We start from the raw sequence: 27,996 nt of genomic DNA, 5'->3' as shown, positions 1-27,996 counted from the left end.
AAATGGTTGATTCTCACATCAGGGGTTTTGGGTCAATATTTCAGTTGTCTTTTGGTTCCAGTTACCTCTTGCAGCCCAGGCCCCAAACCTTGGTCCTTGGTTTATTCCTGGTTGTTAGTAAAAGTCACCAGATAACCAAATTAGAAAGGCCAAAAAAAGGCACGAAGAGACTTTGGCAGACAGAGTAAAAATAAATCCAAAGGGTTTCTATAGGTACATTAAAAGTAAAAGATTAGTGAGGGATAAAATTGGACCCCTTGTAGATAGCGAAGGTAGGCTGAGTGAGAAGTCAGAGGAAATGGGGGAAATTTTGAATGATTTCTTTGCCTCGGTATTCACTAGGGAAAAAAATATTGAACCAGTTGAAATAAAGAAAAATAATGGGGAGGTCATGAAGCATATAAGGATAACCGAGGAGGTAGTGATGGCTGTGTTGAAAAAGATAAAGGTGGATAAATCTCCGGGACCGGACAAAATATTCCCAAGGACACTCAGGGAGGCTAGTGGACAGATAGTGGGGACATTAACAGAGATATTTAGGATGTCACTGGTCACGGGGGTAGTGCCAAGGGATTGGAGGGTGGCGCATGTGGTTCCGCTGTTTAAGAAAGGGTCCAAATGTAAACCTGGGAATTATAGGCCCGTGAGTCTGACGTCTGTGGTGGGTAAGTTGATGGAAAGTGTTCTGAGGGATGGTATTTACAAATTTTTGGAGGTACAGGGATTGATAGGGAGTAATCAGTATGATTTTGTCAGGGGTAGATCATGCTTAACAAACCTGATTGAGTTCTTCGAGGGGGTTACAAAAAAGGTTGAGGGAAAGCTGTGGATGTTGTCTATTTGGACTTTAGTAAAGCTTTTGATAAAGTTTCCCACAGGAGGTTAGGAAAAAAAGGTGGAGGCATTAGGTATAAATAAGGAGGTAGTGAAATGGATTCAGCAATGGTTGGATGGGAGGTGTCAGAGAGTAGTGGTAGAAAGTTGTTTGTCCAATTGGAGGCCGGTGACTAGTGGAGTTCCTCAGGGATCGGTCCTGGGTCCACTATTGTTTGTTATATATATTAACGATCTGGAAGTAGGGGTGGAGAATTGGATAAGCAAGTTTGCGGATGATACAAAGATTGGTGGTGTTGTGGACAGTGAGGAAGATTACCGTAGATTAAAAGGTGATTTAGGAAGGGTGGAGGTGTGGGCTGAGAAATGGCTGATGGAATTTAATACAGATAAGTGTGAGGTGTTACATTTTGGAAAGGCAAATCTAAATAGGTCATATGCATTAAATGGTAGGCTATTGAGATGTGCAGAGCAACAAAGGGATTTAGGAGTGATGGTAAATAGTACCCTCAAGGCTGATACTCAGGTAGATGGTGTAGTGAAGAAGGCATTTGGAATGTTGGCCTTCATAAATCGGAGTATTGAATTCAAGAGTAGGGAGGTTATGATGAAATTGTACAAGGCATTGGCGAGGCCAAATTTGGAGTACTGTGTACAGTTTTGGTCACCAAATTATAGGAAAGATATAAACAAAATAGAGAGAGTGCAGAGAAGGTTCACGAGAATGTTGACAGCATTTCAAGGTTTGAGTTACAGAGAAAAGTTGTGCAGACTAGGGCTTTTTTCTCTGGAGCGTAGAAGATTGAGGGGGGACTTGATAGAGGTGTTTAAGATTTTAAAAGGGACAGACAGAGTAAATGTGGATAGGCTTTTTCCAATTAAGAGTGGGGGAGATTCAAACTAGAGGGCATGGTTTAAGATTGAAGGGGGAAAATTATAAGGGGAACATGAGGGGAAATTTCTTTATGCAAAGGGTGGTAGGGATGTGGAATGAGCTTCTGGCAGAGGTGGTTGAGGCGGGATCATTGGTTACATTTAAGGAAAGACTGGATAGTTACATGGAGAGGAGAGGACTGGAGGGGTATGGACCGGGTGCTGGTCAGTGGGACTAGGAGGGTGGGGATTTGTTACGGCATGGACTAGTAGGGCCGAACTGGCCTGTTCTGTGCTGTAAGTGGTTATATGGTTATAACATCTGCCAGATAAAAATTTAACTTCACAATCTGCAATGTGCCCCAAGCATTTCAATAGATAACAGGAGAGGGTAGTCCCTGATGGTCTCTCTCATTATAAGTAAACTTTAAAATATCCAGCATCCTGCCAAAGCATTAATTCTCACCAACTCTTCACCCATGAACTTGCAGAACTGCACTGGCTCCCTGCTGAGTCCCACCTAGATTTCAAAATGGTCTTCATTTTCAAATCCTGCCTTTTCCTCCACTTTATCACTCTCTAGGATATCTGCATTCCTCTCTGATCTCCTTCCACACATATTCCAGTTTAATCCCTCCACAGTTTGAAACCATGCCTTCAATTTTAGGGGCCCTAAACTTAAAAATTCCTCAATAAACCTTTGCATCTCAACTTTTCGCATATAACAACAACCCTTAAAACTAACTTAAGCCGCTTTCAGGTAGAATCACCAGGAAAATGCAGCTCCGGAGCCAGCTGTGGGTGTCTGCGAAGCAACGTTCAAGTGGCAACACTGAAGGCACTGTTCTGCCACCTGAAAGGTCCACAGCGGGGAGAGATTCCGTGGAGCAAACACCGGCTCCTGAGTTGGGGCGGGGCAGCTGACATGGGATGTTGGTCGGGGCTGGGGCGGCTAATGTGGGACGTCGGGGCTGTTGGACGCGGGGAGAGGGGCTGTCAGGCGCATGGAGTTGGGTCGCCGGCTAATTGTCAGCAACCCGCTCCTTGCTAGGTACCTGAAAGCTGCTAGCTGCTCTCAGGCTGCTGCTTAAAGGTGCCTAGGGGGGAGCGCTTGGATGCGGAGATTATTCCTCCCCGAGATGGGTTGAGTAAGTACTCCTCCAGGACGTGTTTTCTGCTTTCATGTGGCCTCCCAACAGCTGCATTCGGGTATTTTAGGCGGCTTTACATTCTGGTATTCTGGCCACCTGAAAGCGGCTTTAAGCTTAGCTTTCTCCAGATATACTTTTTTCTTGATTTCAATCATGGTTTGGTAATATTGTTTTGATATCTTAAATATGCCATTGTGAATGGAAATAGCTGTTGTTAAGATTATGTAAGAGCGATAAACACAGGAAGATAATTGTTAATCTGTGAGTCAGAATGCTAAAGTCATGAATGGCAATTGGTAACTAATTAGTTAAGGCAACAAATATTGATGACTTTGATTAAGATGCCCAGTGCATTCTAGCCAAATTTGCTGATAGTACAAAAATAGGAGAGTTAGAAAGTTATAAGAAGGACACAAGAGTCTGCAAAGAGATAGAAGTTGGCAGACAGAGTATAAGTAGAAAATGTGAGGTTATCCATTATGTTTTTTTTTCCAAAAGAGAATAAGAGTTGTGATATAAAGGAATCTGGGGGTCTTAATACCTGAAACACAACAAGTTAGCATTTGGGTATAGCAAGTAAGTGGTAAGGCAAATGGTCCTTTTTCAAGGAATATAGAATACAAAAGTCAGGAGATTTTTTTTATAAAGATAAGGATGCACATGAAGCAGGGTTCCAACCCAAAACGGCAACACATCCTTTGATGAAGGCTTTGATCGGACAAGTTGGCCATTCTTTTTCTCTTAGTGATGCTGCTAGATTTGCTGAGCTCCTCCAGCACGTCATTCTTTGCTTCAGATTCCAGTATCTGCAGTCTTCTAGGTGTCTCCATTCACACACAGCTTTTCAGTCCTCAGATGCTGCTTGATCCACTGAGGACTTCCAGCAGTTTATAATATGCTCTATACTGTTTATATACTGCATTTAGTTTGAATCCATTTAACATCATGTCATGACAAGTGAAGTAGTCACAATCTTGCCTTAATTCTAAAGGTTGATCATTAACATCTTGTTGGACTACAGAGACAGAAAAGCATAGAGTTTAGAAGTACATCATAATTTTTTTAAACTATCAAATCCCCCTCATTCTTCTACAGGAATAAAGTCCTAACCTGTTTAATCTTTCCCCGTAACTCAACTCCTGAAGACCTGGTAACGTCCTAGTAAATCTTCTCTGCACTCTCTCAATCTTACTGATATTCTTCCTGTAGTTTGATGATCAGAACTGCACACAAAGCTTCTTAATCAGCACTTGGCTGTCCAAATACTTGTATATCCGATCTCTCAGAAGACCCTCCAATAACTTATCTACTACTGATGTCAGGCTCATCGGCCTGTAATTTCCAGGTTTACTTTTGGATCCTTTTTTAAACAACGGAACAACATGAGCTACCCTCCAATCCTCCAGCATCTCACCCGTGGCCAAGGACATTTTAAATATTTCTGCCATAGCCCCTGCAATTTCTACACTAGCCTCCCTCAAGGTCTGAGGGAATATCTTGTCAGTCCCAGGAATTTATCTGCTGTAAGGCAGCAAGCATATCCTCCGCTTTCATCTCCATATGTTCCATGCCATTACTGCTTGGTTCCCTTCTTTCCTCATACACTATGCCAGTTTCCTGAGTAAATGCCAAAAAACTGTTTAAGATTTTCCCGAATCTCGTGAGACTCCACACGTAGATGACTACTCTGATCTTCTAGAGGACCAATTTTGTCCCTTACTATCCTGTTACTGTTAACATATTTGAAGAAACCCCTCAGGTTTACCGTCACATTATCCATGTCTTTTTTTTTGCCTTCCTGATTTCCTTCTTAAGTATTCTCTTACATTTTCTATAATCTTCTAATGCCTCATTTGCTCCTCTTGCCTATTCCTGCTATACACCCTCTTAACCAGATCATCAATATGACTTGAAAACCAGGATTCCCTCTGCCTGTTAATTTTGCATTTGAAGGCCGTTAACTTACTGAACACATCCATGCAGAAAACAACATCCCAACCCACTCTTCCTAGATCCTTTTTCATTTCCACAAAATTGGCTTTTCTCCAATTTAGAATCTCAACTTGAGGACCAGACCTATCCTTATCCATAATTAACTTGAAACTAATGACATTATTGTCATTGGACCCAAAGTGTTCGGCTACACAGACTTCTGTTACTTGACCTGTCTGATTCCCTAATAGGAGATCAAGTACTGCATCCTCTCTCATTTGTACTACTATATATTGAAAACGTTCCTGAACACATTTTACAAACTCCAAGCCATCCAGCCCTTTTACAGTATGGGAGTCCCAGTCAATATGCAGAAAGTTAAAATCTCCTACTATGACAACTTTCTGTTTCTTACATTGGTCTATCTCTCTACAGATATGCTCCCACAATTCTCTCCATGGGGCAGTCTATAATACAACCCTAACAGTGTAGCCACACCTTTCCTGTTCCTCAACTCCACCTATAAGGTCTCTGTAGACAAGGCCTCTGAGCTGTACTGACTAAGCGCAGCTGGGATATTTTCCCTGACTAGCAATGCCACTCCTCTCCCTTTCATCTCTCCCCCTCTATCAAGCCTAAAACAATGGAATGCCGAAACAATGAGCTGCCAGTCCTGCCCCTCCTGCAACCAAGTCTCGCTAATAGCAATAACGTCTTAATCCCAATCCATGCCCCAAGCTCGTCTGCCTTTTCGACAATACTCCTTGCATTGAAATAAATACACCTGAGAACATTTCTATCACGTACAAACCTTTGATTTCTGTCTATACATGCAGTCCTCGCATGACCTTTATCCTCCTTACTATCTGCTCTAACACTCTGGTTCCCATCCCCTTGCCAATCTAGTTTAAACCCCCCGGAGCAGCACTAGCAAACCTACCCTCAAGGATGCTTGTCTCCCTCCAGTTCAGGTGCAAACTTTCCCATAAGAACAGGTCCCACCTTCCCTGGAACAGAGCCCAATCATCCAGAAACATGAACCCCTCCCTCCTGCACCTTCTCATGAGCCTATTTAGCTGCATTAACTTCCTATTTCTAGCCTCACTAGCACGTGGCACGGATAGCACTCCTGGAATTATTATTGGAATTATTATTAAGCAAGTGACCCCAAAATGGCTGGTATGGTGAACTGAAGAAGTTTCTCCAGGGTACAATGGGATCTAGATCCATTAGGAAGTGAGCAAAAAGTTAAATTAAGTCAGAAGTGTGAAATTATGGGGCATGGCCATGCTAATGAGTTGAGCAGAAGTGTTTTGAAAGATTTCTCCACAAAAAGTATTAAAAAGACGGTTTAAAAGCTCAAAACCCAGAATTTTATTGTCAAAAATGAATAAAACTAGTGCTAAATGACTGAGGCAATCAAGAACAAAAACCAAAGAAGTAACAGCTCAGCCAAGAACATTGAGTGAAAGCCTGATGAGGAGTGACTCAGCAGGGGCCTTGGAACCAGCTGTAGCCAGCAGAGCTGGGGAGGCAGCCCAAGATATAGCCTCCATCCTGAACACATTGAAAACTTTATGCAGTCATTTTACAAGTATGGAATTAGTGATTAGAGATATAGAGAAGGTAATGGAAATTAAAGAAGTTGTGGAAGACTTAAGTGAATGAATAATTCATTCAGAGGCTGAGCTGGACAAAACAAAAGACAGGCTGAAGGCACTGGAAGAAAAAGCAAAAATATGGGACTAAGAAAAGATTGATGGACAAGATAGACCATATGGAAAATTTCACCAGACATAACAATGTAAGAATTATTGGACTGAGAGAAGGAATAGAGGGAAAAAACGCGGTGAGTTTCTTTGAAACATGGATCCCACAAATGCTGGGTTAAAATAAGTTAAATGCAAAGTTGTACATTGAAAGGGCTCACCAGACCCACAGTCCGAGAAGAACCGGGGAACAGCGACCACAACCAGTCCTGGTAAGACTTTTAAGTTATCAGGAGAGAGATGCGATCTTGGGAGCAGCATACGAATATTCAAAAAATAATAATGGCCCATTAGTGGTGGACAACGCAAAAGTAATGTTTTTTTCCAGGACTTCAGCCCTGCCTTGGTCAAACAAGGAAAGGAATTTGACAAGGTAAAGAGGCAATTGCAATCTAAAAACTTTAAATACTCAATGATTTATCCAGCAATGCTGAGGGTGAATGTCTCAGAAGTTCATCGACAATTTTTCAAGATGAAAGAAGAAATTATGAAAAGATTAAAGTTGCCAGATGAAAGGGCTGAAAAGACCATTTCAAAACAGGACTAACTGAAAGACATATCTTTTTATTTGTACTAATAGTACTGAGCCGTTTTGTTTTCATTGTTAAAAGAACAAAAACATTTGTTTGTATGGAGATCTCTGAAAAGACAGAAAGGTGGTAAGGAAAGCAGCAAGGTTGGAACTCTGACTTGGTGGGGGTGGGGGGGGAGATGGTGCTGGGAGAGGCGCAATTTTAAAAGATGGTGCCAAAGGGAGGGTTTCTTCTTTGGAAGAACCCATGGGCTTTTTTTTGCGGGCTTCTGGGTACTATTGTCAATGTCACCATCAGAGCAAGAGGTGTGTGTGTGTTTCTTAAAGGGGAAATGTATGTGTTGGAAATGTCTTTTAATAGGGAAATGTTTTGACACCATTTAGAAAATTGGGAAGATATTATTGTTATTGTGAAAATGGTATGGATAAAACACTAAGGTTTATTAGTCTTAATATTAATGGGATAAACGGGTCAGTGAAGAGGAAGAGGAAATTAAAAGTGGATATAATCTTTTCACAGCAAACACAACTTACCAAATGGAAAATGATAAATTAAAAAGAGGATGGGTGGGACAAATAACATTGTCTTCCTTTGATTCAAGGGCAAGAGGGGAGGCTATTATAATTATCAAAAATACCTTGATTGATCAAGCTGGAAGGTAAGTAATGGAACACTGTAAAATTTATGGAGAAGCATGGACATTTATGAATATTTATGCCCTGAATTATGACAATGAAGCCTTTATGAAGGACATCTTCTTAAAAACAGCAGAGGGAAGACACAATATATTAGTTGGAGATTTTAATTTCTGCTTGGACCCAATACAAAATAAATCAGCAAGAGCAATAACGAAGGTGAAAGCAGAAAAAAATCAATTTTATATGTGAAAGATCTAAATCTTATCAATGTATGGAACCAAATAAATCCCAGAGAGAGACTACTCTTCTTACTCAAGGGTGCAGGACTCACATACAACGATTGACTTATTTTTAATCTCTGCCCAGTTAATAAGTATTCTGAAAACAGAATACCTAGAGAGGCTTCTATCAGACAATTTTCCATTAATATTAACTATAGCAACAATCGAAAAGCAAGAGGAAGTACACAGATGCCGTCTCAATACTATATTGCTTAAAAGACTTCTGCAAATTTATGAAGAGACAGATAGAAATATTTTGTGAAACAAATCTGCCGTCTACTAATAATAGTTTTATGATATGGAACATGGGAACAAGTTATATCCTATACAAAGAATCTTAAGAGGGAACATATAACAGAAGTAAACAGTTTGGATATTGAAATTAAAGAATTAGAATTAAAAAAATCAAAGAACAGGACTACAAGAAGAATACAGATTACTGGAGAATAAAAAAGCTAAGATATAATACAATACATATAGGACAGAAAAAGCTATATTAAACACCAAAGAACAATATTATGATTTGGGTGAATGAGTGCACAAAGTTTTAGCTTGGCAGATTAAAACAGAGGAGTCATCAAGAATGATAAATGCTATAAAAACAGAAACAGACACATTGGTATATAAGCAAAAAGAAATTAACAACACTTTTAAACAATATTACACAAAACTATACAAATCCAAATTACTAGGGGATGAGAACGAAATGCTGAATGTTGAACTTCCAAGGCTGGAAGAGAGAGAAAGGATAAAATTAGGTACTCCCTTCATAAGGGAAGAAATCAAAAAGGCCCTGGGCACCCAACAGGCTAATAAATCACCAAGAGAGGATGGATTTCCACCCGAGTTTTATAGACATTTCAACCAATTATTAATGCCTCTTTTCATTGATCTCCTGGACAAAGCTATGGAAACACAGACCCTCCCAGAGTCATTCACAACCTTGATTGTTACCAAAAAGAATAGGACACCAAAAAACTTTGTCATATATACCAATATCCCTGTTGAATGGTGATTATAAGATTTTAGCCAAAGCATTGGTTAGTAAGACAATACTTGCCAAAACTGATATATATGGACCAAGCAGGATTTGTTAAAGGAAGGCATTCCTCAAATAGTCTAGGAAGATTATTTAATATAATACACATGGCTAAATCTGAAAGAAATCCAAGTATTTCAGTCTCCCTAGACACAGAAAAAGCATTCGACTGTTTGGAATGGTCCTTTTTATTTAAAACACTGGAAAAATTTAGTTAGGCAGAACATTTATAATTTGGATAAAAACTTTATACCGTAAGCCACAAGCTAAAATAATAACAAATAATCAGGTGTCAGCGGTGTTCTCCTTGAGTAGATGCCCCCATCCTCAACATTTTTTATTTTAGTGATTGAACCACTGGAGATAATAAGAAGGGATCCAGATATAAAAGGCTTCAAAGTTGGGCAAGAAGAACACAAAATCTGTCTATTCGCTGATAATGTGCTATTGCACCTATCATAACTGACTAAATCTTTGGAAAAATTACAAGTAACAATAGAAAAATATGGAAGAATATCAGGCTATAAAATAAATATGGATAAAAGTGAGATAATGCCATTAACAAATTTTGAATATGAAAGATACCAAAAAGGGAGTAAATTTAAATGGAAGATGGATGGAATAAAATATCTTGGAACAGCGACTGACAATAACTTGCAAAATCTGTACAAACTAAATTATGTTCCTCTTCTTGGGAAGATAGGAGACCTACAGAAATGGAGAGACTTACCGATTACTCTGATGGGAAGGGTTAACTGCATCATAATGAAAGTGATGCCAAGACTGCGATACCTTTTTCAATTTCTGCCTATTCCGTTACCTAAAAACTTCTTTTAAGCTACTAAACAACCATATTAGACAGTTCCAATGGAATAATAATGTACCAAAAATTGCATTGGGAAAACTGATATGGGACTACAGGCTGGGAGGATTTAGACTTCCAGATTTCAAAAAATATTACTGAGCTGCACAGGCTAGATTTCTCACAGCCTTCTTCACTGAAGACAACCCCCTGTCTTGGGTTCAAATGGGAATGTACTCAATGGAGGATGGGGAAGCAAAGGAATTTATCTAAAAATGGAGTTTCAAATCACTAAAGAAAAAGACAGATAACCCCATACACATGATTAGAATGTGGCAAGAAATTAATGAATATATAGCCAAAAAAGTAGGGATATCAATAAAAGTATCATGTATAAAAATGTGTTATAACCTATGAACATGGGCAATCGAATATTAAATTCATGGTATGACACAGGTATAAGATATATTAAGGATTGTTATATTAAGGAACTCTTATATCCTTTTAAAAATTAAAACACAAATATGGAGGGGCCAATGGGACCTTCTGTTTTTTCCAGCTTGGATCGTTCTTAAGAGAAAGATGGAGTCCATTGTTGACCCCATCTGAAATTAATGAAACTGAACGAACGGTTTGTATGGGGGGGAGGGAGGGACTGTTTTGCTTCTGTTTGTTGTGTTTGTAAAAAAAAGTTTAATATATTGTATATTTCAAATGTCACTATGTATAAGTTTTGGAAAAAAAAATTAAAGAAAAGTGTAAAATTATGCATTTTTGGAAGTTAAGCAAGAATCAGACATATACAGTGATAGGAAGGGCCCTGGTGTGTATTGTAAAAAGAAAGACATATGGTACAAGTATATAGTTCCCTAAAAGTGGCAACATAATTAGACAGGATAGAGAAAGCGTATAGCATATTTGCTTTTATTAGTCAGAGTACTAACTAGAGGAGTTGGAATGCTACATTACAACCTTAAGGGTCGCTGGTGATACCGCGTGGATCACTGCCTGCATTTCTGGATGCTATGTTGTAGGAAGGATAGCATTAAGCTAGAGACAGTGCAGAAAATATTTACAAGGATATTGCTGAAACTAGAGGCTTAATTTACAAGGAGACTGGCTACATCAAAGCATCAGATCGGAGGTCAGTACAGAGGATGAGTAAAACTGTTGAGAAGGTCACTGGGGTCTCCCTTCCCTCTATTGATGATATCCACGATAGTGGTGCTTAAAGAGGGCTCAGAGAATCTTTGAGGACATTTACCATATAGCCTGCATTGTCTTTGAGACACTACTTTCAAAGAACAGGTACAGGAGCATAAAAACCAGGACTGCCATGTTGGAAACAGCTTCTTCCTCCAGGCAGTGATGCTGTTGAACAATCTTAGAACCCTGTAAATTATTTATATATATTTATTTATTTTGGATTGCTATATGTTAATTGTGTGTAGGATATAGCAGTCCATCGTTCCCACAGGGTTCAAGACAGGTGGCATCATCCCAATATGCAAGAGGGTAACAATAACAGGCCTCAATGACTACTGCCATGTGGCACTGACCTCCACTATTGTGAAATGCTTCGAGCGTCTGGTGATGGAACTCCCAGAGATGCTGGATCCATTTCAATTTGCCAATAGAAGAATCCATTCCACAGATGATGCTATAGCCTTATTGCTTCATTCTGTTCTGGCCTACCTGGAGATCAATGCCAGGCTGCTGTTTATTGACTACAGCTTGGCATTTAATGTGACCATTCCCCAGAGGCTGGTGGAGTCGTCCTCGCTGGGACTCACAGCCCTCTCTGTAATTGGATCCTGGACTTCCTAACGGAAAGACCACAGTCTGACCGGGTCAGTAGCAGAAAATCGAACACTGCCACGTTGAGCACTTGCGCATCTCAGGGCTGTGTGCTCAGCCCTCTCCTATTCATGCTACTGACCCATGACTGCATTGCCAGATCCAGCTCAAACAGTATCATCACGTTGGCCTCATCAGCAACAACAATAAGTCACATTAAAGAGAAGTGGAAAATCTCGTGAAATGGTTCGAGAGTAACAAGCTGAACCTCAACATGGACAAGATGAAGGAGATAATCATGGACTTTAAGAGGACCAGGAATGACCATCCTCCACTATACATCAACAATTCTGTAGTGGAGAATACTAAGTTCCTTGGAGTTCACTTAACTAGTGACCTATGGTGGACATTCAACATCCTCTCACTTGTCAGGAAAGTGCAACAGCAACTGCATTTTCAGAGAAGATTTAAGTGGGCAGGGCTACTGACCACCATTATGTCAATCTTTGACAGGAGCTCTATCGAGAGCATACTGGCTAACTGCATCATAGTGTGGTATGGTTTCTACAAAGAAATGGATCGGAGGTCAATCCACAGATCTATAAGAGTGGCAGAGCGGATCACTGAAGTCTCCCACATACCTCCCCCTCTCCCCTAACCCCATTGACATAATCTACCGGATCAATGCCTGAAGAGGGTGCGCAAAATCATTGTGGACCCTTTCCACCCTGCACACAGCATCTTTCAGCTGCCCCTATCAGGAAAGAGATACAGGAGTAACAGAGCCAGCACCACAAAGCTGAAGAACTGCTTCTTCCAGCAGGCAGTGAGAACACTGAACAACCAAAGGAACTGCTCACACTTATTTGTGACACTTATTTGTACAAAATAATATTATTTTATTTATTTTTATAGATAAAATACTTGTTCTGCATATGTATTATTTGTCTGTATGTGAGTTATGTCTGGTTATATGTCTTCATGTTTTACACTGAGGACCGATGAATGCTGTTTCATCGGGTGGTACTTGTACAATCAGATATCTGTGTGTGCACACCATGATCCACAGACACACTGTTTTGTTGAGTTGTATATGTATCAGAAGGCAATAAACTTGAACTTAAGACACTGGATTTGCTGGAGCTATTGTCCCTGGAGCGATGGAGGCTGAGCAGTGACCTTACAGATGTTTATAATATAAGGAGCAACATGGATAAGGTGGATGGTGCAGTTCCTTTCCCCAGGGTAGGGGAGTCTAAAGCTAGAAGGTACGGATTTAGGTTGAGAGGGGAAAGATTTAAGTGGAGCTGAGGGGCACATTTCCTCCACAGAAGGAGATGGGCAAATGCAATGAGAAGTGGTTCAGGCAGGTGAAATTACAATATTTAAAAATATTTGGACAGGTACATGGTCAAGAAGGGCTAAATGGAAATGAGCCAACAGGACTCCTTGGTAGCATGGTGACTTGGGGTGAGGGGCCTGTTTCTCTGCTATATATTTCCATAACTCTGTCACACTTGAAACTCCGATCTAGTTCTTTCAAATGTTCATTGAATTGTCATGTGGTTATAAACAAAAAAAATAGACTCCATGTTGGTCAAGTTTTTTTTCTAAGGGGTTAAGCCTTTAAAAACTTAATGCCACAGACCATCTACAAGACTGAAGGCATGGCACAAGCCAGCCTGATAACTGCTAGGAATGAACTTTCATTGTGTAGTAAACTATATAAAGCAGCCTATCACTGTAAGATGCATTTCATCCCCTATTTCTCTCAGAGTTAGGCTCCATCCACCACTCTTATCCAAAGCAGAGTGTAGAAACTGGAAAAATCTATGCTATGAATTGATTCACAGCCTCAGTAATCTGTTGCCAATTCGCCTAAGATTATCACCATTCTGGTGCAAACAGAGCAGAGTGGCTATGTGATGACAGTCCAGGTTCATAAACTGTAAATACCAGAGCTTGTTTTTCACCTCAGGCTCACATATTTAGTTGCAAGTCTGAACTTGTCATAACTTCGCACAGCAAGTGGCAGTAGCATCACCCCTGGTTAAAAATAACCACAGCAGCTGGTGCTATGTCACCCTGGGAGCCTACACAATGATAAAGACACTTCACAGTAGGATGGATGGATAGATAGGCTGTGGACTTAAAACTTCATCAAATAAAGTACAAACTGTATCGTCACCAATTTGGTTGGCCATGAGGTTTTTGTAAATATAACATTAGGGAGATGCAAAAACTGTATATGAATTTTCATCAGGAAGTTGTCACTCAGCCACTCGAGGCTCAGGCCTTTTCATAAAGATCATGGTTTATCTGACTACCACCTCAACATTTATGTCTCTCAGTAGTAGACTTTCACCTGCATGCTTACCAAGGATTAATCTACTCCACCTTCAGAAATATTCAGTCTCTAGTTCTACCATCTTTTGATGACATCCAGTATATTTTCAAAATCAATTCACATTTCACGATTAATATTTGGTAAGGATTGAGCAGGAATGGACCATTAGAGTCAGAATCAGAATTTATTGTATGAACATGACACAAAATTGGTTGTTTTGTGGCAGTGTCACAGTGGAAATATTGCTATAAAAAATTAAATACATTAGTGCAAAGAAGAGAAAGTGAGGTATTATTTGTGGTTCTTGATCATTCAGAAATTTGATGCAGAGGGGAAGAAGCTGTTTTTGTACTGTTAGGTGTTCTTGCATTCAAAACCACTTTTCAGCTAAGTAAGTTAATTGGTCATGCTGTAACACCCAACACCCAACACCCAACCCCAACCAACCAATTTTCCCCTGCAGCCGCTGCAACCGTGTCTGCCTGTCCCGCATCAGACTTGTCAGCCACAAACGAGCCTGCAGCTGACGTGGACTTTTACCCCCTCCATAAATCTTCATCCGCGAAGCCAAGCCAAAGAATGCAGAAAATAATGCAGTAGTGGTATAGATGGCATGAAGTAAGCAGACAAGTGAAAAACTAGTTTGAATCAAAACCTGCTGTCACAGCTAATGATGGAAAATTCCATTGCCCATGCAAATATTTTTCCTGATCAGTGTTAAGCACACTTGCAGCAACTGTTTCAAATCTCCAAATATATCCAGTTCCGAAATTCAAGTACAAGTACAATAAATATTCAGACCTTAAGATGTTTAACTGAGAGGAGTCACGTGATGGAGTAGTGGCCAGTCGGGAAAACCAGCCCTCTTCAGGAAAATAGGAAAAAGCAAAGCATAGCAAAAATAGAATATCAGAAATAGATGATAAAGACACAGAGAATAGAAAGAAGATGGCTCCCAAGAAGGAGAAAATAAGAGCAACTGGAAAAAAAAGTAGAAAAGTCGCCGGAGAAGATAGAAGAAGGCCTTACCTGCATGAAGGAACAGGACACTGTGGTGGCGAGGAGCGCCAGACCCTTGAGGTCAGTACCTGCCCTGCGGAGTCGCGACCCACCAGCTGGTGCACTACAAAAATGGCTCTCGGAGCCAAACAAAAGTGCGCAATCAAAGGAGAAAGAGGGCACCGGCGGGAGAGCGGACTGTCACAGAGCGAACAGCTGAGGGACGCCCGACACCAGGGTGCTCAGCTGGAGGACGAGGAAGCCAGCAGAAGAGGGAGCGATGAAACAGACAAGGGAGATAGACGGAAGGATGACCGACAAGATAGACGGAAGCACAACAGACGAGCAGCCCAGGAGGGGAGGCCCAGCAAGAAGAGGCCCGACAAAGAGATACAAGCAGCTCATCAGGAAAAACAGAAGAGACACAGACACAAAGAAGAGAAGAAGAAACAAACACAGATACAGACACAGAAGAAGAGGAAGAAGAAGACCAAGATCTTCACAGAGAAATAGAAGGTAAAACTGATGGTCAAAGAGAAATTAAAGGTAAAACTGATGAACAGAATATAAAGTCTTTTGAAGAACAAATGAGATCAATAAAAGAATGGTTGTCATTAGAGTTTAATGTAATTAAAAGAAAAATGAAAAGAACAGAAGATAAAATGCAAAGGTTAGAACTGGTAATGACAGAAATAGGGAAAAGAGTAGAGAATGTGGAAGAGCAGGAAACAGCTGTAGAAATGGAAGTAAATAACTTAAGAGAAAAATTGGTAGAAGGTGACAAAAAAAATTTAAGAGACACAAGAGTTGTTATCTCAGAAAATAGGCATGTTGGAAAATTATAGTAGGCGAAACAACATAAAAATAGTGAGTCTGAAGGAGGGTGAAGAAGGCACAGATATGAAGGAATTTATAAAAGGATGGATCCCGAAGATCCTGCGAACGACAGAAATGCAGGAAGAAATGGAAATAGAAAGGGCACACAGAGCATTAGCTCTGAGACCACAGACACATCAAAAACCAAGATCCATCTTAGTAAAATTTTTGAGATACATGACAAGAGAAAATATAATGGAACGTGCAAGGAATAAAGTTAGAGAAGATAATAAACCATTGGAATACAAGAGTCAAAAAATATTTTTTTACCCAGACATAAGTTTTGAACTCTTAAAGAGGAGGAAGGAGTTTAATACAGCAAAATTGATTTTATGGAAAAAAGGTTACAAGTTCATATTAAAACATCCAGCCGTGCTTAAAATATTTTTTTAAACTTTATTTATTCGTTCAAAAAACAAATAATATATGACATATGCAACAATTAAACATGAACATTTTTTATATATATATATATATATATATATATGTATATGTATAGAAAAAAAAGAAAAGAAACCCCACGCCCCTCCTTTCAGCTAACTCTCCTAAGGAGAGCCATAAAAAAAGAAAAAAGGAAAGAATATTTATATCCAGGGAGCAAAACAGACTGTTCTCAGATCCAGAGAAAGCGCAAGAATTCACAGAACTTTTGCAGGACAGGAGAAGAGATGTAACAAGAATGAAGAACGGTGATAAAGTATATATAAAGATGTAAAAACAATGTATATGTAAAGAACTAAAGAGGGAAAAGAGAAGGGAAGGAAGGGAGTAAGTGGGGGGGGGGAGAATAAAAAGAGACATTTGTTGTATGTGTTTAAAAAAAAAGTTTTTTCTGGAGAGAGCTGGGTAGAGGGGGAATAACCATCACTGCAAGATCAGTTGATGCTGCGAATAAGATCGCAATCCAAATGAAAAGGGGAGTTTTGGTTGCCTGCCCCATATGGGGCAACTCAGAGAGGGGGGGAACTCTTGGGGTTAAGGTACTAGTGGATGTGGGAACTGCGGGGATACTTTATGTTTTAAATGTATTGTTGTACATTAAGTGTAATAAGAGAAAACTAAGAGATGAAAATGGGGAAAAGGGGGATGGAGATGGTGAAGAGGTAGAAAAGAGGTGTATGCAAGATATAAGATGGCCATGTTGAACTATATGTCTATAAACATTAATGGAATACATAACCAAATTAAAAGGAAGAGGCAACTAAATTTATTGCAGAAGGAAAAAATAGATGTAGCATTTGTGCAGGAAACGCATCTAACTGAAGCAGAACATAACAAATTAAAGAGAGACTGGGTAGGAGACGCAACAGCAGCATCCTATAATCCAAAATCTAGAGGTGTAGCCATACTAGTTAACAAATCAAAATAGAGGAGAAAATAATAGATCCAGCAGGGAGGTATGTAATGATAAAGTGTTAGATATATTCAGAATTTTGGAATTTGCTCAATATATATGCGCCTAACGAGGAGGATCAAAAGTTTATGCAGGATATTTTTTTTAAGATTGCAGACACACAAGGAAATATATTGATAGGAAGGGATTTTAACCTTAATTTGGACTAAATGTTGGATAAAACTGGACAAAAGACAAGTAAAAAGAATAAAGTGGCCAAATTTATGGTTAAATCAATGCAGGAAATGAAACTTATGGCAACACCCAAGAGAGAACGAATTTTCATATTATTCGAGTAGGCATAAAACTTACTCAAGGATTGATATGTTTTTGTTGTCGGCCCATATTCAAGGGAGAGTTAGGAAAACTGAATATAAAGCTAGATTGCTATCTCATCACTCATCCCTGTTATTAGCAATAGAACTGGAGGACATCCCACCAAGAACATATAGATGGAGGTTAAACTCCATGCTACTTAAAAGACAGGAATTTAGGGAGTTTATTGAACGTCAAATTAAAACATATTTTGAAATAAACACAGGATCAGTGAAAGACAAATTTATATTATGGAACGCAATGAAAGCCTTAATTAGAGGGCAGATAATAAGTTATGTGACTAAGATGAAAAAAGATTACAATCGGGAAAGGGAGATAGTAAGTACAGAAAAGGAAAGTAAAAAGGGTTGATATAATGAAAAGGAGAGAATTGGCAGACAAAAAAATTAAATACGAAACATTACAAACGTACGAGGTGGAGAAGAACATAATGAAAACAAAGCAAAAGTATTATGAACTGGGAGAAAAAACACATAAAATATTAGCCTGGCAACTTAAAACAGAACAAGCTAAAAGAACGATACTGGCATCAAGGAAAAAGGACAAACAAATGACATATAATCCAACAGAGATTAATGAAAATTTTAAGGAATTTTATGAACAATTGTATCAAACTGAGAACGAGGGGAAAGATGACAAAACTGAGGAATTTTTAGTTAAAATTGAACTGCCGAAATTGCAAGAGGAACAAAACAAACTAATAAAACCATTTGAAATAGAGGAAATACAGGATATATTAAAAAAGCTGCCAAACAATAAAATACCAGGAGAGGATGGATTTCCAATAGAATTCTATAAAACATTTAAAGAGTTATTAATTCCTCCTCTCCTGGAAGTAATGAATCAGATAGAAGAAACACAAAACTTGCCAGATTCATGTAAGACAGCAATAATTACAGTAAAACCAAAGACGGGGAAGGATCCATTAACACCAGCATCATAGACCAATATCTCTACTTAACTCAGACTATAAGATAATAGCGAAATTATTAGCAAACACAATTGGCCGATTGTGTACCTAAAATAGTAAAACAAGATCAAACTGTATTTATTAAGAAAAGACGAACAGTGGACAATGTCTGAAAACTTATTAATCTAATCCACGCAGTTCAAGGAAAAAAGAAACCAATAAATTGGACTAAAGCATTGTATAATGGACCGTTGGCGAAGGTAACAGTAAATGGATATGTATTGAGTCACTTGAAATTAAGTAGGTCAACTAGACAGGAATGCCCACTATCCCCCTCATTGTTCGCCTTAGCAATAGAACCTTTGGCAGAACTAATTAAGAATAGAAAATAAAATAAAAGGGATAAAAATAAAGGAGAAGGAATATAAAATCAGCTTATTTGCAGATGACCTCATAGTATACCGAACAGAACCAGAGGTATCAGTAAAAAAATTACAAAAGGAATATGGAGAAATATCGGGGTACAAGATCAACACAAATAAAAGTGAAGTGATGCCAATGAGTAAAGTGGACTACATAGAATTTGAAAAAGAATCACCATTTAAATCTCATACTTAGGGATCAGGTTAGATAATAACTTAAGCCATTTGTACAAACTAAATTATCGACCACTAATAAAGAAATTGCAGGAAGACTTAGAACATTGGAAAGAATTACCGCTAATGTTGATAGGGAGGGTAAACTGAATTAAAATGAACGTGTTCCCAAGGATATAATACTTATTTCAAACGTTACCAATTCCTTTAACATAAAAATTCTTTAAGGAACTAAAGAGAATAAGGAAATTCTTGTGAAAAGGGAGGAATCCAAGGGTAGCGTTAGATAAATTAGCAGAGAGGTATAATCAAGGTGGTTTGCAGTTACCAAATTTTAGAAATTATTATAGAGCCGCACAATTAAAGTATTTACCAGATTTTTACCAGACAAGGGAAAAACTAGACTGGACTAAGATAGAACTAGAAAAAATAAGGGAAAAGGTACCGGAACATATACTTTATAAGTGGGATGAAAAGCTGGTGCAATATAAAAACTTACCAGTACAGCATCATTTACTTAATACATGGAAGAAGATCCACTTAGAAAGGACAAAAACGAATGATCAAATACCAAAATTACTATTGACGCAAAATCCGCTAATCCCTTTTACAACAGACAACCTTTCCTTTAGAGAATGGGAGAGAAAAAGAATCAAAAGAATAGAAAATTGTTTTTTGGGAAATAATTTATTAACATTGGAACAGTTGAATACAAATATGGAATAACTCATGGAACAATGTTTGCATATCATCAATTGAAAGCTTATTTAAAGGATAAATTGGGAAACAGCTTGAGATTACCTGAAGGAAGCAGCTTCAAATACGTGATTACAGACACAATGATAATTAAAAGATTTATAACCAACATATAAATTAAGGAAAATGAAATAAACAATAAACCTAAGCAGAAGTGAGAAAAGGATCTAAACATAAAAGATAAAAAATGAAGTATGGGAAAAGTTATGTTCTGGAACTATGAAGAATACAATAAACACAAGGTTACGTATGATACAGTATAATTGGTTCCACAGGGTATGTATTACTCCTCAAAAATTAAAAAAAATGGGATTCAACATTATCGGATAGATGTTTTCGCTGTAAGAAGGAAATGGGAACAACACTACATGCAACTTGGGCATGTATGAAAGTAAGTACGTTTTGGGAAGAATTAAATCAGATACTAAATAAAATTACAAAAAATAACATACCAAAAAAACCAGAGATATTTCTTTCAAGTAACATAAGAAGTAGAGAATTAGGCCTCAATTTGGATAAAGTGCAAAAAAAATTCATTATGATAGCCTGAGCAATAGCAAAAAAATGTATAATGTCAACTTGGAAAATGGAAGCGAGCATGAGTATACAGCAATGGTACATGGAAATGAATAAATGTATTCCATTGGAAAAAAATAACATATAATTAAAAAAATAAAGTCACCAATTTGGGAACCATACATGGAACATATCAGAGAGAGCTTGCCTACGACCTCCATCCCCTAAACTGAGAATGAAAATGATAAGACAAAACGACTAGATTCAGTGTGTAAATAAATAGATGACACATTTTTCTTGTTTATTTTCCTTTGTGTGAAGATATTGTTTAATGGTTTTATTGTATTGTAAATGTTGAATATTTATGGGTTTTGGAGGGGGGGGTGGGTAGAAGGGAGGGAGGGAAAGGGGGAAAAAGACCACTGTGCAAATTTAATGAGAAATATTTGTACATATTTTGGTTGATATGGTTCATAGAGTGAAAAATTTAAAAAAAATATGTTTAACTGAAAGGTGCATTGCTCTACCTCAAATATCAAGCACTCTTCAGACTCTGAGTAATACAACTGGCTATACTTAGCCCAAAATTATGTTTTACTGGTTGCTGCAAGTATCCTCCTACATCAAATTGTTTGGGAAGAGTTCCTTCACAATGCACAAACATCATTTCTCATCTCTGCCTGACACAAGACTGATTGTACAGTTAATGTGGGATTTCCAAAACATTTTTAAAAATCTATCCACAGCATAAAGCAACAATTTTAAATGGAAAATAATGGGACTGCCTATTATTGCCTTAATCCACTTCTATCCAAAGAGATCCAAAACAAAAGATCTAAGTGTAAAATAAGAATATTTGCTCAATCTGTGCATACTATTTTTAATGTAGTGATCTTTTAAATTTAATTGGCCATTGGACTTTGGAAAGTGGAACAATTTTCATATTACATTAATCTGCTTTCAGTACAGAAGACAGGTATAGCTGCTGGATGGAAATATACAGTGTACTTATGTCTCGGTTCCAATTCGAGATCAATACCATTTCCTGCCCTGAATATCTTTCCTTCAGCCTTTCTCAAGTCTGACTGAGTACAGAAGATACATTTTCATGCAAGTTTCAACTTCCAAGTGGACAATGCCCAGTATTATGAAGATTCTATTATAAATTCCTTACCCAAGTGGACTTCCATAGCATTGTAATTTTGTCTACACTTAACCAACTAATGGTTGTCAGGGTCCTTAGCTTTGAAATTACCCACATAAACCTCTCTGTTTTCCTAACCCTCTTTAAGTTCCTCTTAAAATTTACTTCTTTAATCAAACTTTTGGACATTTGCATTGTTATCATGTGACATGATATAAAATTTAAGATTATGATGCCTCAGCTTTTGTATTGTGTTAAAGACACCACATAAGGAAGGTACATAATCCTTTATCCGGAACCCTTAGGGGACAGTGTTTTCCGAATTTTGGATTTTTCCGGATTTCAGAACAAATGCCAGCTGCCCCAGATTTAAGCCCAGCTGAAATGTGCTGCTGTATCCACCCTCACCCCTTCCAGTCACGCTGCCGCCTCCCCCCCGCCCGCCCGAGTCACGCTGCCATCTTCCCCCCTCGTCTGCCCGAATTGCATTGCCGTCTCCCCTTTGCCAGTTTTTGGAGCTTTCCTGATTTTAGATGTCCAGATAAAGGATTGTGTACCTGTATTGTTATTGTGTTTGAAGATGCTTAACCATGGAGAACTATCCATTTCCTTCATTCAGTATGAGCTTGGAAGATAGATAAACTTCTATTTAAACTGTGACTAAAATTAGGACTCACTAATGGAATGGAGTGTGATGCAACACTCACCTACACTCGGCTTCCTTCCTTGTCTTAGCGTTTGCTTTCAATTATACACCAAATATAATATGGCGACCACCAAGGCCGGCTCTCGTGAGACTTCCTTGTTGCCGTGTATTTTAATGCATTGGCCACCCCTGCCATAGGCACTATTTTGTGTAGATACGCCCCTGGTATTGGGGAGTGGAGTTTGCAATTTCTTTTTTTCAGACATGACCATATACTTGGTTATTTTATATTCAGATCACCAATGATAAGCAAGAACTATTGTGTGCCTGATCGAGCATAAATGTGTGCAGTGCTGCCAGGATCTGTCATGCACAAGCCAGTTGCTGATCTAGATTAGCAACTAGAAGTAAAATGCACTAGTTATTATTCAAATTGACTACAATCATTTATTCAGATTCCCCAGTTAAATGAAGTATGTTACTATGGTATGTGATCTGAATTAAACTGGTATTGAATAGCCATCCCTGTTCAAGACTGCCAAATCTCCTTCTCCTGCCAAAATGGGCAACTTCACTTTCATTATCATGCTCCATTTCTCAGATCTTTGCCATTTAATTCATCTATTGGTATATTCTTTGCAGCCTTTTCTTCTACTGATTTTTTTGTCCCATCAGCATTTAGCAACCATACCTTAGGTGCCTTTACCCATGCCATTTATATATACTGTGAACAGGTGAGGCCCTAGCATCAATTTCTTTTACTGTATATAGATAAAATCTTGCCTGCTTACATGAATTCTGTGAGCACAATGTTGCTCCACAGAAATAATTTCTATGAAATAAAGTATTCTAGTTAATGCAAGGTTGAAGGAAGGCTACTGTACTATTTATGAAGGAGTGTCCATACTTCTCACCCCATTTATTTCCCACATTCATTCACTAAAAGTGCTGAGAACAAAATGTTTCTTGATTATGCCCACTAGTCCAGCAGAAACACCCTTTGGTTACTTGAATTTCAGACAAGGCAACACAGTTCTAGTTTGTGCAGTCTTTCAATTTATTATCCACTGATGGGCATTCAAAATATGAAGAGACTTGAAGAAAGAAAGAAAGTATTACCGTATTTGATGTCAAACAAGAACCACTTTTTTCTCAAAAATATCCTCCAGGTCTTGCACGTGAAATTGAAATTAGGGTATAAGGGTAACGCCAAGAATGATCATTGTTGCTGCGTGGCTCACTAGCATTACCACTGTTGGGGGCTGGTGGCTGGCTGTTGGGAGACTTTCCCAGTGGTCCCGCTCTCTCCTGGTGGCCCGCATTTATTCCACTGCTCCGCTCCACCCCACCCCACCCCAACAGCCCACCACCAGGCCCCCCACTGATCACACCGCCCACCCCCACATTGACCCCACTGCCCTGCTCCTCCCCCGTTGAGAGTGCGGGGCAGTGGGTCTAGTGCGGGGACTAACAGCCAGCCGCCAGGAGAGAGCAGGGCAGTGGTAACAGCGGCAGTTTATTTTTATAAAACGTTTTCTGCTATAGCTAAGCTGCTTTTGTTTTCTCTTGTAAATTACAGCAGTATTATTATTAGAAAGATATTTTTCCGATTGTCCAAGTTGCATGTTGTCCAAGTTTTTTTCTGTTATACTGTAGCTCCATACTTCAATAACATTAAATGCTTACCTGTAAATACATTTAAAAAATTAATATTCCCTGCTGAAATAGGGGGTATCTTATATGCCACGGGTCTCATGTGCCATCAAATATGGTATTTCCCCACCTTGACCTCATCTGATACAAGTGCATTTATATACAGCATGCTTTAAAGTCAATTTCACTTTCCAGTCTAGATGCTCTGGAAATCCAGAACAGGATGGAATCTATGAAGTGGCTGGCCACATTTTGGGATGGGGAGGGTGGAAATAAAGTAGGGTGACGTACTGCAGACTGCCTTTCTACATTTCAAAATCTGTCTTATCTCCTTTAAATCACTACACACTTGAGTACCAAAGTGAGGGTGAATGGAAAATGAGCGAAAAGTCCAGCACTTCTGCCAGCTCATAGGAAGCAGTGCTGGCATCAAGTACAATGAGATGGGCAGCACTTATCCCAAGATAAAGATTTAAAACTATATTGTTAATTATACATCATCATTTAGTTCACTTAGATCAGCCATTATTTCACCAACTATTGAGATATTAAAATACAATATTTCCAATTTCAATTTTCCAAATAGGGGAGAAAATAGCAATTTTCTCCATAGGTGAGGTAGATGAGAGGGAAGTAGCCAGAACGATAGTAGAGGTCAGCTGTCACAGGTGCCAATTTGGCTGCTGGGCCTTTTGAAAGCTGCTGGTCTTCGAACAGAAGGAATAGGCTGTAACTAAGCTTTGCTGGCTAGTGCAGTTCAAAGCAGGAAGGCTCCTATGTAATGCCCCCTTCTCTAACCACCTCTGCACACAAGAGCATAGCTCATATGTATTGTTTCCTTAATAGAAATGGCAGTGCTCACTAGAGTCTATTAATTAATTGACTGCAAATATGCAAAATATTGCTTATATTTACATGAACTGTTTAAGAACAATATTTTTGAAGGAAACTATCTGTGAAATACATTATTTGTCCAAAAAAAATTAGAAAGCCATTCTGCAAAGCCTCCCTCACCTGACCTCCTTTGTCCAAAATATATAATGGATCTGTGATGAGATTTTTGAATTAACTACAAATAGTTCAATGTAGAACTAGAAATGATTGGATTTCAGGTAATGTCACGATAAAAATATGTACGTTTTGTGAAATAATGTATTTAATTTTGTCGCAAAAACATTCTCCCAGGGTGAGAGCAACTTGTTGCATTCTGGGCACTATGACACATTCAATGACTTCACATGCAAGACACCTGACTACCACTTTTTTGGTGGGGTGTTGTTAGTGCAGGGGCAATGAAAGTTGGAGTCTCTCTTGATGTTAAATTCAAAGATAAAATTAAATGTCTTTCTTTCTTAATGTGTACAATGGTCCAACTTCTGATTTTTCAAAGTTACTATGGTTTAAATCTGTACTTTCAATTTCAAATTCCAATCTGTTCCCACACTTGCGATATGTAGTACGCTACTCTCTCGCATCCCCACCATCCAGCAATTAATTTTAGTTCAATGCTTCAAATATTCTTCATGCGCAGGGTGGTTTCAGCTGTGTACGTCAATGGATTTTTCAGTGTGGAATAAAGGTATTCAAAATGTAACTATATAGAAACAGTAGGTGCGGAATTCTTTTTTAACTTATGATTTTTTTTCGACTTTCCGGAATGCAACCGTAAGTTGAGGAGCACCTGTATTCTGTTAAAGGTCCACTCTTGGTGAATGATGGAGAGAGTGGAAGAATAAATTTTGTATCTGATCATTCCCTCAGGAAAAAAATACACTGAAGGATTTAGCTTCTGCATTGTGCACTTCACAAGAAACAAGACGGGTGATGTAGAATCAAAAAAAAGTGCAGCTGCAGTTTTGCATGAACCACGAGATAAAATTATCTAATTTTGCAAAGGGTAAAAAAAAATTGGGAGTGAAATTTTGGGACAGCATGGTTAACAACTGGTTGTAATTCCACTGCACACCACAAGAAGACCAGAACAGCACAGAAAAATAACAGCATTAGGAATTTAAGAATGGGCACTTGGGCGAGGTACCTGAGGGGCTGGCAGCACCCATGGAACCAAACCCCACTGCGAGTCAGTGCCTTAAGAGGAAAGGAGAACAATTTTTAAAAAGCAGCATTACACTTATTTCATAATCATAATGCTGTAACAAAATCGAATTTTTGATAGTTTTTTTTTCGCAGAAACTAGTTTGACAAAGCTGTATGACTTTGCCTTGTTTACATTTAGTGGTCATGCCAGACCAGCTGCTATAATACATGCATGGTACAGGAATGCTTATGCATCTCCTTAAAATGTAGTCTCAACATGGGTGTCATTTACAAATATGCCTTACATATGTTAACTATGCCCATCTTATTCCAATCTATGAACTGTCAGTGACAAAATACTAATTATAAAATATCAAAAATGTTGGAGATTAGAGCACTACCCTCCCGCAGACTTGCTAGTATTAATTTATAGGCACCTACATGCAGAACAGGTCCATCTTGCTGAACCTAGAACTGCAGAGAGCCCAATATAAAGGGTTCACCTCTGGTAGTTTTCCACACCTGACACAGATGGAATAGTGCAGAGGCTTTGCCTCCGCAACATCCCTGACAGCCTTTGACAGAATAAAGCAGAAGAGAAGCTTTAAACTGTCAAAGCTATCAATTAAGTTAAATGTTCTTTAATATCCTTGACATTCAGAGACATTTTATTAAGTATCACATCTGAAGTAAAAAAAAAACCAAGAAGTTTAAAAGTTACCAAAAATTAATAGAATTAATTAAGACAAACTAACCTTCTGCTTTTCTGAAATCCACAAATCTCTAATTCTTTGCATTACCTGTCTTGGCAAACTGCTGAGTAATTCCAGCAAGGCGAGAGTCCACCTTGGACTCCAGAAAATGCCCAGCAGCAGCTCCCGCACCCTCTATCTCTGCAAGTCTTGGACCACAATGCATGCTCAGATCTCTGGGATGTGTCATTTTGATCAGCTGATTGTCAGTGGTTTCCATTTGGCGCTTTGTGCCAGGAAGTTAAATGTTGACACTAAAGCATATCCAAAATTCAGGACAATGATATGAAGTACATGTTCTGATGGTTTAAGCATAACAGATCAGTACTTCACCTTTTTCTTGTATTTACCTGGTCCTTTGGCTCCTCCTGCAAGAATTCGACCAAGCCTGAATATTATAGCTCGTTCATATTCCTTGACGATCTAGGATGAGAGAAAGAATGATTCCTGCATATCACAATTTGTTTTGTTTAATATATCTATATGCAGGAACTGCAAAATAATGTAAATTACTAGCATATGACGAACTCCCCCCCCCCCCAAAAAAAAACGTTTTAAACCACTTCCTTGAACTAGTACAGCAGTCAGTAAACTTTCACGGGTAACGTCCTAGCTGAAACCACTGCCACGCAGACTGAGTTGCCCACTTTGCATTCTGCAGGGCAGCAATGAGTAATCAACTTCTCAAAGAATCTCAGAAGTTTATTGCTGGGAATATTTGCATATCAGTGCTATTTTGAAGTTGGGGTTAAACATAACACTGGAACATAATAAGGGGAGCTTTTCTTTACATTTGCCATGCTAGATCAAGTGCTGGACATGAGATAGTTATTAAAAGCCACCATTCCCCACACTAGGTTAATTTAAACAGCAGTAAAAGGTGGCATGATCATTAGAAATGCATGTTTGATTTTGCAGCAACTGTGAAGCAGAATGTGCGGCCAGTTTTAAACACAAAACAATGAGTCATCCCTCTCTTTGAAGTGACCTTCCCCTAATTTTATGCAGTGCACATTAACAACATCAAAATATTCTTGAGTGATGTCAAGCTTTGATGACAGTTAACTCCAAAGCACTTAAAGAAAAAGATTTTTTTTCTGCTTCTAAGCTTTGTACCACTATCTCCACTTCCAATTCTTTCTCAGTACCCATCTGCTCATGTAATGAAGCAACATGTGAAAAATGAGAGCAATTTCCAGTCCTTCTGATGGAGATTGACAGCAATTCTAAAAGGAGGGTGTTCTGGTCACACCACAATATTCACATTTTGAACAGCTCTTTGATACTATATTAAAAAACTAACACAAGCATTAAAAATTACTCCAGGCCCAGTTCAGGGTGGTTACACTGTCCAGTTTACATGTAGCTATTTATACTTCACACAGG

The 27,996-nt window shown here is 38.7% G+C and overlaps 1 protein-coding gene across 1 annotated transcript in view; it reads right to left on the bottom strand.

Moving 5' to 3' along the window:
* The window catches only part of stom (stomatin), a 60,457-nt gene that overhangs the window by 19,357 nt on the left and 13,104 nt on the right, over positions 1 to 27,996 (bottom strand). Inside the window, exon 3 of the mRNA XM_069887542.1 lies at positions 26,961 to 27,033. Within this exon, the coding sequence (XP_069743643.1) occupies positions 26,961 to 27,033 (73 nt within the window). The remainder of the gene's footprint in view (positions 1 to 26,960; positions 27,034 to 27,996) is intronic.

Source organism: Narcine bancroftii, chromosome 1, assembly GCF_036971445.1.
Source record: "Narcine bancroftii isolate sNarBan1 chromosome 1, sNarBan1.hap1, whole genome shotgun sequence".
In the NCBI taxonomy this organism is placed as follows: domain Eukaryota; kingdom Metazoa; phylum Chordata; class Chondrichthyes; order Torpediniformes; family Narcinidae; genus Narcine; species Narcine bancroftii.
Note: the sequence above shows the minus strand (reverse complement) of the source record. Positions and strands in the feature narration are given on the sequence as shown.